This window comes from Mytilus galloprovincialis, chromosome 7, assembly GCF_965363235.1.
Source record: "Mytilus galloprovincialis chromosome 7, xbMytGall1.hap1.1, whole genome shotgun sequence".
Taxonomy (NCBI): domain Eukaryota; kingdom Metazoa; phylum Mollusca; class Bivalvia; order Mytilida; family Mytilidae; genus Mytilus; species Mytilus galloprovincialis.
The window spans coordinates 25,104,152-25,118,396 of record NC_134844.1 but is presented as its reverse complement, the minus strand read 5'-3'; the positions used below and the strand labels follow the sequence as shown (position 1 = coordinate 25,118,396).

General features: G+C 31.1%; 1 protein-coding gene across 1 annotated transcript in view; it reads right to left on the bottom strand.

Annotated features, from left to right (window-relative positions):
* Nucleotides 1–14,245, bottom strand: part of LOC143084164 (uncharacterized) — a 40,806-nt gene extending 26,561 nt beyond the window's left edge. Inside the window, exons 1-11 of the mRNA XM_076260571.1 lie at nt 14,127–14,245; nt 8,510–8,620; nt 8,021–8,191; nt 7,448–7,564; nt 6,394–6,471; nt 5,828–5,944; nt 5,440–5,546; nt 4,239–4,320; nt 3,172–3,255; nt 2,461–2,543; nt 1,204–1,264 (exon numbers count right to left, since the gene is read on the bottom strand). Of these exons, the coding sequence (XP_076116686.1) occupies nt 1,204–1,264; nt 2,461–2,543; nt 3,172–3,255; nt 4,239–4,320; nt 5,440–5,546; nt 5,828–5,944; nt 6,394–6,471; nt 7,448–7,564; nt 8,021–8,191; nt 8,510–8,602 (993 nt within the window). The 5' untranslated portion in view covers nt 8,603–8,620; nt 14,127–14,245. The remainder of the gene's footprint in view (nt 1–1,203; nt 1,265–2,460; nt 2,544–3,171; nt 3,256–4,238; nt 4,321–5,439; nt 5,547–5,827; nt 5,945–6,393; nt 6,472–7,447; nt 7,565–8,020; nt 8,192–8,509; nt 8,621–14,126) is intronic.

The following is a 14,245-nucleotide window of genomic DNA, read 5'->3' as shown; positions in this document are numbered from 1 at the left end:
CGATGATGACTGATGTGCCCATATTTTGACTGTATTATTTATTGTGTCTGTTTAGTTTACGCATCAATGTAAATATAACGGAATTTGATGAGACTGTTATCAAAGTGAGAGGGTTGACGCTATAAAACCAGGTTTAATCCACCATTTTCTACATTTGAAAATGCCTGTACCAAGTCAGGAATATGACTGTTCTTGTCCATTCGGTTTTTGATGCGTTTTGCTATTTGATTTTGCCATGTGATTGTGGACTTTCCAAATTGATTTTCCTCTAAGTTCAGTATTTTTGTGATCGGCTCGCTGATCTTAACACCCCTTTTTGTTCGAAGGTCTTTTAATTTCAATATTAACTTATAATTGAACTTTTACTATTACTTAATGCGAAATTTCATAGGCATTTTTGTTTGTTTCAAATAAAGGCAACAGTAGCATACCGCTGTTCAAAAATCATAAGCATTAGTTTTCAACCGCGTTCCAATGTTTATCAAAAAGGATCATGGTGCAGTGTGTTCCCTTAGAAATGCCGATTCCATGTTGAGAGGTCTGTTGGTCTAAGGTCTTCCCTTTCTTGACCCTTTTTTTGGTATTCAGTGATTTTGTGTCTTATTGTCAAACATACACCATCTATTTACATACTAAAATATCAATGGAATCACTATCAGTCGACAAACAGTAAACAATATTACAATATAATAAGTCTAAATGATTTTATTTTTACAAAAAAACATCTCAAACCAGTTAAAACAACTTAAGTTTAATGTGATCGCATCTTCAATATTCGTCGTGGAATGCATAGTACTTGTGATCTTTGGCACTAAAATATACAAAACATGTAAATCTTGTTTAATAAAATGTGACCCTAAAATGTGCAAGCAGTATAGTTACAAGTCAGGAGCCTCTGGTCTATTTTAGTTTTATATGATTTTTAATTTTAGTTTCTTTTATATATCTCTATATATATTTCGGAGTTTAGTATGACGTCTATTATCAATTAACTAGTCCATACTTTTGTTTAGGGGTCAGCTGAAGCACGCATCTTGGTACGGGATTTTCTCGCTGTATTAAAGACCCGTTTTTGGCCTTCGGTTGTGTTCCGCTGTTTTGTCGGGTTATTGTCTCTTTGACACATTCGCCATTTCCATTCTCAATTCTAATGTAACACATCAAGAGGCAAATTTGCTCACTTAAGTTTCATATCAGTCTCACATGAAGTTCACGTGATAAATTTGCCTGTGTAAGACGTTTTGGTAGATTTGCTTCATTTGGACTAAAATATTCCCTTTTTCAAAAATACCATTTTAAATAAATCACATGCATGACTTAAATTAATGAATTTGTTCAAAATACACCTAGAGAACACATTTGTTTTAGCCAATGTGTAAATTAAATTAAGTTGATTATGAACAAATTTCGATACATGTTAATCTACAAAAACAATGTTCTTTTGGTATGCATAAATCTGTCTTTAAAACCCTTAGATACGAAGCGATCTCAATGAAGTTTATCATTACAGAATCGTGTGTCGTGCACACAGTAATTTCTATTAAATATCTTCAATTTCAAAAAAATCAAATAATATTGCATCACTCCAAGGAAGGCAACCTATACACACATATGTTATATTCAGAGGAAATATTGAATAAGATATGATTTGGTGTTTTTTTATTATCATTTTTGTCATGTACCTCCTTGCTTTCTCTTCAAAGCTTTTAAGTATTTGTTATTGTAAATTTTACAATCTTTTTCACGTCTGAGGTAATCATTTTTTAGAACTTCTTGTTATATCAAAAATAAAATAAATTGAGATTGTGTTCACAGAAAATATACGATGTCTCCTCTTGCATATAACTTTATAAATGGATATTACTGAAGAACGGTAAAAGTGACGCCACCAAAATCCAACTTTATTTTTTGTGTGTTATGGTAATAAACATTGTGTATAAGATTAACAACATAAAATTTTGGTTGAAACAAACTTAAGTTACAATAGGGAAACGACATTTTCAACTTTTTTTTCAAACATTTAAACGGGGCATAACTCTAGAAAATTAAAAGTCCCACCATCCAACTTCAAACTTTCATAAGATTTGGTTGAGGTAAACTAAAGCTAGATAACGGATACCAATTCCGGGATGTACGGACGGACGAACGAATAGACAGACGAACCGCAGGACGAACGGATGGACGAAAGAACGAGCGAAGACGCACAGACCGAAAAACATAATGCCCCTAGGTGGGGCACTAGGGGGGCATTACCATGTACCTTCAAAGTCAGTTTCTAGTAAATTGCCCAAGGGACATTCAAACTCATGTCAAAAATAAACTGACAACACCATGGCTCTCCTGCTACGACTATTCATGATTCAGAAACACGAATTCCTTCAGTAATACGTGTACACCATTAGGAAATATAATCCATTATAATGAAAATAAACTCATACGTATACGTAACATAAAACTCACATAGGTTCACTATAAAAACGTAGATTTTTGTTCAATGACCATATTTTCTCCATTTCTTCATCCGTAAGACTGAAACTAAAAACCTACAAAATATGTAAAATATTATTTTCTTTGTAACATTTGAATATCTTAAATGATATTTGGACTTCATTTCTGTATACACATAAGAGGGGTGGTAGGAGGAGTGTCATCCCGAATTATGCAAGAAATAAACCATTCTCTTCCGCATCCTGACAAAAACTTATCATTCATTCCCTAGTCTCGACAGTTGTTAATCCCCCATTCCCGAAGTCCCGAAAAGGTATTTATTCCCTTAACTAAAGTTATATACCATGTATACTCTACTTGTTAAAGAACAACAAAACGAACACATATGTATCTGCAAGACATGTAACAGACTACTTGCCATAGGTCTATAAGCTATTCCTGATTTTCTAAATTGATAATTAATTTTGAATGTTGGAAATCAGGTTTTGCGACTTTCGAAAATCATTTTTTTAATTTCAAATTTAGATTTTGAATTTTGATTATTAAATTTCAATTTTTTGAAAGTCGAATGATCTGTTTTATGCTTTCGACGATATTTTTTTTATATATAATGTCACCTTTGATAAAATTCTACTAAGTGAATACACATGTTTCTAACAACTACTGTTAAGCTTATGCTACAAAAAATGATCAGAATTTTATAATAGTGAATGTAATACTTACATCAAAATTTTCCTTAATTCTACTTGGTGTGACAGATTTTGGTATAACAACCAAATTTCTTTGAAGATGAAACCGTAGTACGACCTGAAATTAAATTGAACATAATTAATATACCATCGGACAGGTTGTAAGGCAATGGTTTATAGAACAGCCTAGTATATCGCTAATTATGTTCCAGTTTACAATTTGCAGTAACTTGTAGGAGAATAATATCAATTTTTAATATCAACACGCATTGAATCATAACCACGAGAGAAACACGCTTCATAATATTTACATGCGTGTGCAGTTTCGTCAAAACTATGCACATACAGAAACAAGAAACGTAGGCATACAAATTACTAAAAAAAAAACACCAAGACGGTGTTGAAATAGAAAAAAAACACAACATAATTCAGAATCGCAATTGAAAGAACTGTATTGTACATCAGTTATTCACAAGTAAGGGAATAAAAGTAGTCATATTCGTCAAATGTCAATCTTTTTTCTTAACATTTTCTTACTTTATCAACGAAAAATTTAAGAAAAATATATTAAAACTCATGTCATTATCGAAACACAGACTGCGGATTGTATGATACCCCCCACCCCCCGGGACTAACAGTACACAAGCAAAATGTTGTGTTCGTACATTAGACCATAAGCTTAATGAAAATATATTATAAAATTGTTCTTGCCAAATTAGACTGTTCTGTTTTTGGCCTATTAAGATGATCTATTTTCAAACTTTTTATACTTTTTGTTTACCCAATGGTTGGTCTCGGACCTAGCTGTTTAAACATATTATGGTAACTACTGTTGGGTATACAGAAATAGGCACCATTATGGGTTTTATGCAGTGGGTGACTGCATCCCACATATCTTCATTCCAATTATCGTGAAAAGTTAATTGCTTTGCATTTTATCAATTTGAAAAAATGCCATTTTAACAAGTTTCCGTTGTAGTTTTCCTTCATAAAATTATTGCAATATTAATAATAAGATATGCATTTTTGCCATGATCGAAGGTTTGCAATAATAAATGCATACATGAATACAAAGTATATTAGATGTATCAGGAAGCTTACTTGTGTAATAGACTTTCCCTTTGCTTTTGAAATTTCTTTCAAAACTGGTTCATCAAATATGATTGGCTCATCTGCACTTTTCCTGAAATACATTTTTTGTGGAACAGAAAAAAAGGAAAGTATGATAAGAGCTACAATTAACTGACACCTGAAATTTTAAATTTAGGATATTCTTCTAGATATTCACCTCTCAACTTGTCATCAATTTGGCATTAGTAAACATGAGAAACTTGACAGTTGTCACTAGTTTAGTGGAGCAGAAACTGATTATTCCTCAAAATCACCTGAATGCACCCTTTTTGTTTTGTTAGAGTTCACATTGCTTAATCTTTTCTCTATAGTTTGTTTTTCTGTTGTTTGAATTGTTCATTTAGCACACAAAAAAGTATTCCTAAGATTGACGATTGTCATAGCCTAGTTGGTAACTTCTTCCTTCTTTAGATATAAACAAGAGTAAACAATTTTAAGCTACCTGTTAAAAATATAAACAAGAGTAAACAATTTTAAGCTACCTATTAAAAATATTTAAATTTTGAAATGATATACATAATATACATGTGTGGTAAATAGAAATGTACTTCCATTACCCGATCATGCGAATTGCATATATACGGAATATATGTGCCACAACTAATACTATTTTGTTCCAGAGAGAATCGTTTCAGGAGAAGCTTCATCTTGGGTTAAGTGCGGTATTACGTTCTGTATATATTTCCTGAGACAGAACTAATACTGTGCTAAATTATAGATTTTCCATTGTTTTTTCAAGAATATGATAAAAAGTATGGGTGTTCGTGCTATTTTTCATGCTGCTAAAAGTACAAAATTAACCAAGTTTGCATAGGTTATTCATGGAAAGACATTTTTTTATGAATAAAAAGAAATCTATGTGATTTTTTAAAAATGAAATATGAGAAAAAGGTTTTATGAAATGCTTTAAAAAAAAATACTGTAAGAATTATTTCCCCTTAAATGACTAATTTGAAAAATTGATTCAAATAAAATCAATATTTTGCATCTATTTAAACATTTCAATTAATGCAATACATGACAATATTTTCTTTGTTCAACAGTCTTACACAGTAATTGCCAATCTGTCTTAACATTTGCAGATTTAAGCAAAGAGCAAGACCGATTATGTACTGCTATTTTACAATCCAAGATGGCGGTATTCAGTTAATCCACTTGACAAATTGCTTACCAAGTTCTTCCTGCATTTCCAAGGGGTGCATATGCTGTCACTGACATTCCAATTGATTGACAGAACTCAACTAATTTTTTATTGCAAAAATATGGATGTATTTCGATCTAACAGAGAAAGAAAAATGGATGAATAAATAAATCAAATCAAATCAAATCAAATATAATATAATATCATATTATGACTAAAAAAGTCAATTGATTTAAAAAAAAAATGTATAACAGCTTGGTGTGCACTTCCTGTCAAATATGTGAACCCATGTGAACATTTCATTCTATTTTTTATTTCATGTAAACTTTTGTATAATTTTCTCAATTGAATTCAAATTCTAAATAAAAAAAAACAGTTGAACCAAATGATACTACTATATATTTAAAAAAACATATACCTGCATATTACATGGTTTTATTCTCGCATTTTTCATCAGTCTCTCAGTCTGAGCTTTATTAAAATTTGATATTCCAATGTTTTCAACCAGTTTTGCATCTACTAATTCTTCCATTGCCTAAATATAAACACAACATTTAGAAATACTAAAACATTTCTACTAAAGTGTGTATATGCAACTAGCATGTAAGTAAACCATCCGGAGGTCAACTAATGTAGCTACATCATTCAATAATACACAATCGTATGCTAGGCCCTTAACAGTCCTGGGTCAGAGCTCTGCAAGTATTCAGTCTTTGACATCTAAGTAAATTTGGTATCTGGTGGACAGTTGTTTCATTGGCAATTATGATACATCTTCTTATCTTTCTCTTTAATCTAATTAATATATCGTTGTGTATATGTTTAATTGATTTAAGAGATTTCAAAATCGGTAAAATACTGATAATTGTAATTCAAACATAAAAACATACTATCCACACTTATCTGTGTCCACACTTGTTATAATTCAAAAAATATCATGATTTATAATACAAACTAACGTTTACTTAACCTGTGTGTATTTACCTTCCATGTATCAACGTAGTCGTGGTCAGAGAATATAACATTTCCATCTTTGTCTTTTGGAAACATGTCATCTCCATCCTAAAATAATAATTGCTTTTAGTATTTCATTGGTTTGATAGAAAATGTATCAGGTAAATAATGAGATCAAAATATAATATGAGGATCCGGATGGAGGTACTTTGATTCCGTTTTCTTTATTTTGTCTAGCCATTTTTTCTCTATAGCTATTCTTCAGGAATACAAGCCCAATATTCCCTATTCTGTATTTTTTATTCGCCTATCTTCTGTAAAAGAGGGTAAAAAGAAATCATAGATAAAAAACTGATAACGCTATGGTCAATAAAAAGGCAGACAGACAAATAAAGTACGCAAGACACAACATTGAAAACTAAGGACTAAGCGACATGAACCCCGCAAAAAACTGGTAAGATTTCGAGGTGCTCCAGAAGAGTTAGCAGCTCCTGCTCTACATGAGCGTATACCTATTCTGTAACCCCACCCAGACTCTCTGACTTGTAATCCGATATAAACATTTAGCGAAACATCTTTAGTATTTCTACTAGTATCCAATTTCTTTGTATCAAATAAACTGCCATATTTTCTTCACTGTTTCTCCCGAAAAATAATACTGAATCTCCTTGCACTTCTTGTAAAAACTATCAATATATATCAAACGACTTGTATTTTCTCTATTTTTAAGTATTTGCATCTGTGTTGACCATCTAGTAGTCCAGGACAGCGCATCAGTTTTAAGACTGTCGATGTAACCATTACACTGTCTCGAAAACCAAAAGAAACCCAAATACTTTTCAGAATAGTATATGTGAATGGATAATTTATTTAACGAATATTTACCTTCAAACCAAATGGCCAGCGCATTAGGAACAACTGTACAGGGTCTAATATGAGAAGCCTTACCTTAAAACCAAATGGCTAGTGCATTAGGAACAACTGCAACAGAGTCTTCACTTATAGAAGTCTTACCTTAAAACCAACTGGCCGGTGCATTAACAGAAACAACTTTACAAACAGAGTTTACTATGAGGAACCTTACCTTAAAACCAAATGGCCAGTGCATTAGGAACAACTGTACAGAGTCTACTCTGAGAAGTTTTAGAGATTTCATCGTGTTCTCTTTCATATCTTTTGGATTGTGGTGAGTATCCCATAACTGTTAATTAGAAATGTATACAATGTATTAAACATTTGATAACGAGTGCGATCAGAAAATCATGAAATCACGTTTTTTGCTATGTATACATTTAAACGCAGAATCTATTCTTGGTCGTTAAATTAAGATTATCAAGATAGTGTATGCTATATATAACCCTCTTATTAAATTTTGCCCCGAAGATTTATTCAATATTTACATACTGATTAACTACCAATCGATAAATGACCAATGATAACTTGACCCTTCCTCTGTGTTATACATACTGTACAAATACTCAATTTATTATGTTCTAAAACAAAATTCTCGGAACTTAAACATGGTGTATATTTTCAATACTTCGTTGAATTGTTGGTGCCTAAATTCATATACGGAATTTGATTCAATATAAAATATAGTGAGAAATGATAAAGATAATATCAGTTCAAATAAACTGAAACAAATAGATACACAAACCTTTGTAGTGATGAATATTTCTTTCTTGTTTTTTATTGTTCCGTCGTCTAGTTTTGCTTGTATTGCATCTCCAACTTCGCCTTCGTTTCCATAAACTCTGGCAGCGTCTACATGACGGTATCCTATATCAATTGCATATTTAACTGCTTCAAAAACAGCACCTGGTTCACCCTGTAATAAGATGTGAATTTGTAGAATGTAAAATAACACAAGAGCTTGTAATTTTCCCTTTGCAAATCTTATTTTCTTTTTCTGTAAATATTAAGAGTGCGTCCTGTTCATGCTGTTCTAAAACTTTATAATCTTGTATTCCCACAGTTGCATTCTAGAATATAATTTCTTTCTGTGTTTTCCTGGCTTTCTTAAAAATACAAACATGATTGAGATTAATCGATATCATCATGTTATATACAATGTATAATACACGTGTTATCGATCTTATAAATTTTGATTTTTGATTTTGATTTTTGAAGATAAAAATAAACTTACCGTTGCATTAAAAACTGTAAATGTTCCCAACCCAATAACAGGGTATTTTGCGCCACTAGGAAGTGTAACGTATTTAGGAATTTCCGCAGCCATGATTTCTCTACGCTAAATCTAAAGTAGATAACAGTTTGTATATCAATTCTCTTATCAGAATAGATCATGCCTCGTTTACCATATGTTTACACTGGGAGATAAATACAAACTTTTAAAATGTCGATTAAGTTTCCTTCTTGGGAAATAAAAAATTCGAAATTTTAGACAATCAAACAAAAGTGACCGATGTCTACACTTTGCGGAATGCCTCAACTTTAATTAACATTTTCGGGGCTTTTATAGGCGACTATACGGTATTGACTTTCTCATTGTTAAAATCCGTACGTTCACCATTGGTTCTTGTACGCCATTTGAACTCTGTAAGTTTGTTAATTGTCTCATTGGCAATACTATACCATGTATACTACATCTCATAATTTCATATGAAACGTTCAAGTTTCTGGTGTCGTTATTATGATTTCTGTGCATTTTATTGGGAATAATATTAAATTCAACCCTTTGTTTAATCTTCTTTTTAAACTTCAAACAGGGTATAATATACGATGATCATATAAACATTCCAAAATGTGTTATCTGACTAAAACAGCAAATAGAGTAAAATTCAACTAATGGTATAATAGCCTGGTAGGTCCGTGTAACACTTATCAATTTAAAGTTTTAAAAAGTTTTGAAATTTTGGATTTTTGGAATTTTGATCAAAGTTTTAAAATATCAAAATTTCAAATTGTGTAAAAGTTTTGAAATTTTGAAATTTTAACCAAATTATTAAAATATTAAAATTCTAAATATCGTTTTTAAATTTGATAGTTTAGGATTTTGATCAAACTTCTAAAATATTAAACCTTACGTGCAATTTTGATTATTTCACTTTTTGAAAGTTTGATTTTTTAAATATTTGATAAAATATCAAAAACAGAAAAGGGGCAAAAAGAGGGGTGCCTGTAAAAAGCGAAACGAAATAAAAGCGGAACGAAACGAAACAATATGAATTGAAAACATACTGATACTTAAAAGTTAATGTATGAAATAAAACCCCAGACAGACAGTTGTAAGCGGTGAAAAATTGGATGACAAAATAAATATTTCTCAAAAGAAGAGAATTCATTTCAAAACAAGACGTACGGATCTGATATTGGCCATTTTACTTGCTGGTTTTTCTAGCACCCATATTTAAGAAGAAACAGGAGTAACAGTAAAAACTGAACACTCGCAGTAGGTCAAATAGTATGTTTAGGTTGAGCATGTATATATTTTTTCTACTGAACTCTAAGCAATAGAAAGGCTCAATACACGGTGTATTATCTCTTTTGATTTCAATTTTTTCTGTTTTGCTCTACGACTTCTTACTTTCTGCTATCATGTTGGCTAAAGAATATATCATTTAATCTGCTCTTTGTAAGTTGTTGGTCCTTAATATTCAGCTTTGAGCGTTCCCTAAGAAGGTCGATCCAGAAAAGAGTTTCGGTCGTAACTTTTAACGTTATGTTTTCATTTTTATCGATTTTATGACGATCATAATTATATTGCCTTGTATCAATGATTTTAGTTAATATTTTTTTTTTTTGGTACGGTAGGAATACTGAATGCATGGTGTCCCAATTAAGGTTGTGTTAGTCTACAATGTGGGAGGTGTTTGATATATTTATATTTTATTTACGCTGAAATTAAGAGTAATAAGACCAAATATAAGTAGATTGGAGCCAAGGTACTGTTACAAGGTATCTACATAAACTCATCATAGATGGATACCGGGATATACATTTTGCCGGTTTTTGAGCCAGACGCGCGTTTCGTCTACAAACGACTTATCAGTGACGCTCGATTCAAATCAAGTTAAAAAGGCAAATAAAGTCAAATAAAATTAAAAAGGCCAAATAAATTAAACGTTTATATCAAACTTATAGCTATGGTTTTGTAAAAGTTGAAACCAATGTTACCATTCATATCATATATAAACGTATACCATAAACATTATTTTCAGCGTTCATATGTATGTAATTGTTGCCGCTGTACTCATTAAACGCCCATCTATCTATTTGTAGGTGTCGGCATTTTGAAAATTGAAAATTCTTTTCAAATTAAAGTTTATATCAGCGATATACATAATTTAATAAAATTGTTAGCGCTTCGACAAAACAACAACACCCCACTTTTAAAGTTAAAAGGTCAGAGGCGGATTTAGGGGGGGCAGGGGTCCCGGGCCCCCCTTTTGGGAAAAAAATTGGTTGCTTATATAGGGAATCACTGAAGCGTGACTGGAGCGGGCCCCCTCTTAGGTCAGTCAGTGGGCCCCACTTATGAAAATTTCTGGATCCGCCACTGATGGTTGCTCCTTTATAGACAACGTTTGGACTGGTTATCATATACGTACATGTAGCTCCAATATGGGTCCTAAATCAACCACTGTTTTTAAATGGTAAATGAAAGGAAAGGGATTTTTTTTGTATTAACGGATATTATTGTTCCGTATTTGCATTTTGTTATTTGAATATTTTTAAAGTTATCGTACGACAATCGACTTTTAGCAACCTAAAAATACACAGGTACATTCAGTCAGAATGGGGCGATTAAAGAGAAGCCAAAGTGTCAGCTGCATGTTAAATTTTTCCATATTTGGCCATACACGAGGGGGTGCAAGGGGTTTAACTGTTATGCTGTTATTGGGCAATTTAATTCTTTGTTATCTGTTATTTTGAAAATATATTTGCTGTTAGCTGTTATTGTCTTATTCTTTGTTAGCTGTTATTTTGAAAATATATTTGCTGTTAGCTGTTATTGTCTTATTCTTTGTTAGCTGTTATTGGGCTTTTAATTTTTTTGTTATCTGTTATTGTGATAATGTATTTGCTGTTAACTGTTATTGAAAATTGGAATGTTAGCATTTTTTTTGACAGTCAATATTCGGTATAAATTGAAGATCATTGGCCATTGGGGTCTACCACTACTGATATGTTTGTCTCGTATTCAGAGAAGGATTCCATTAACATATACCCATCACAGAAGTGTGGTCCAGGACAATTCAAGTATATCTTATGATTATCCTTTGTAATAAATTCCATTTTTTTTATGAATGTGTATTTAGAATTATATTAATTTTTTGTATGAGAATAATGTTCCTTGTTTTCCGTACGAACTTATTAAATTAAAACAATTCTTAATATGACAAAAAGGAAAACATATGGCCAGGAATATCTGACAAGGATCTCAATTAAGGACTAGGTTATAACAACCACTTAACCTTTTATATAATATGGTACATAGACTCAGCTCTGTGATTCTTTTCAAAGCAGAACCAAATGCATTGTACAATGAAAGTTCCAACCATGTACTTGGGTCCGAAGCTGCACATAACTCATTACAAACAAAGATTTATTTCGTTTCAAGCCATTGTTTCCCTACTAAACTATGTATTCTACTTACTAGTACACTTGGTACAATCAAAAACCTCAGCTGATAAAAAATTGTTCAAATAAGGCCTTTGAAAATAGTGGAATAAATTGCTTTTAGAGTGTCAAAAAGTACTTGATAAATTGCATGCTTATAATTGGTGCTTTTGATTTTTCTACCCAATATACCACTTTGCCTCATAGTTTTATTAAGAAAAATTCACACACCTCATTAAATGGTCATTTAGAAAAAGTCAGAATATTCAAACTCTTTTAGGTCACTTTTTTGATTAGCAACAAAGGGAGCTTCAGTCAATATATATAAACAATACACCAACGTTTCATGAGAACTGCTGAAAACATTTTTGTGTTAATGTCTGAAAACTGGAAAATCACCCCTTTTTAATTAATAAAACCCGTTCACTCGGAAACGTAAAATCTAAAATTTATAAAAATTGAAAGTTACCTCATGTTAATAGATATAAACAATTCACCAAAATTCCTTGCTTTGTGAAAGCATTTTTGAGATATTATCAGAAAATTGAGAAAAATAACACCAATTTTATTGAATAAAAACCCATTACCCAGAAACTTAAAATCTAAAATTTATAAAAAAAAAAAAAAAAAAAAAAAAAAAAAAAAAAAAAAAGGAAGCTCACGTCAATAGATATAAACAATTTCCCAAAGTTTAATGCAAATGGTTAAAGAGTTTTTTGAGCTAATGTCCGACATGTTGACAACAGACGGACAACAATATACCATAATACGTTCCGTAAACGAGCGTATAAAAAATATTATAATATATTGAGTGGTAATTTAAACACATTCTATATACATAAATTAATACTAAAAACATAGTCATAAAAAATGGAAAGCATTACAAAGGATTATATCCGTAATAAGAAATACTGATTTGTCAAAGACCGAATAATTTTAATATTTCATTTACTGTTATCTGTTTTTGTCCATTTTAATTCCTTGTTATCTGTTATGAGCCAAATCAATTTGCTGTTTTGCTGTTATTGGGACCCCCTTGCCCCCCCCCTCTAAATAGGTTTAACAATTTTTTTTTTATAGATGCACAACCTTAAAATTTCAGGATACTGTTATCACATGTGATATCTAATATGTTTTATATATATAAAAAAAGGCTTTTCATTATTTATTTTGTAATTAAAAATGATTTGATATATTTCGTGCTATTTATCTATAACTAAGAATGATTGTTATCAGAGCCGTGTTTACATCAGTGTTTACAGGCACCCTTCTTTTCGCCCCTTTTCTATTTTTGATATTTTAATCAAAAATTTGAAAAATAAAACTTTCAAAAAGTGAAATAATCAAAATTGCACGTTGGGTTTTGTATTTTAAAAGTTTGATCAAATTCCTAAACTATCAAATTTATAAACGATATTTAGAATTTTAATATTTTGATAATTTGGTTAAAATTTCAAAATTTCAAAACTTTTACACAATTTGAAATTTTGATATTTTAAAACTTTGATCAAAATTCCAAAAATCTAAAGTTTCAAAACTTTTTAAAACTTTGAATAGATAAGTGTTACACGGACCCTGGTATCCCGGCCCGATATCTAGCTACGCGTCACGATTAGCCAGGACCGCAGGCTGATGGTATAAATCTCGCAAACTAGTATACGGTGCTTTGCTGTTGCGCCAATTGGCATTTTATTGCCTCTAAAAATAAACTTTCATTTGCGCAACAAACCATATTTCACTTGCGCCACATAAATAACATTTCATTTATAGGTATAAAAAACACAGGTAAACAGTATAAAAATAGATTTATTCGAGCGACTTTTGATGATAACACATTTTTTTGTTTGACTAATAACACATATTCATCATATAAAATCATGCATCATAAAACCACAATGCAAGCACTATACACTGATAAGAGACATAGTGAAGACATGGACGAACAAAACAGTTTTGTTATTATATAAATCAACGTGAACATGGTGAACCTACAAGAAAGCACTATAAACTGAATTGTTTGCCCAAAGAATTCTTTTTAATTTATATTTAAAAAAATGTACTTATGTGTACATTTGCAAAAATATAATATAAGTATTATATTCTATGTTTGATTTGGAAAATAATTGTTGACTTGCATATTGTAAAAGCAATATTCTATTTGGCTATCAAACACAACTGACCTTATCAGATTCAAAGTGACTCCTAATTTGTCATCTCAAATCGTTATGTGTGTATAACCTGTGATGGTCACTCAGTATTTAAACTTTTCAAGTATGTTACCTGTAAAATGGCGCAAACG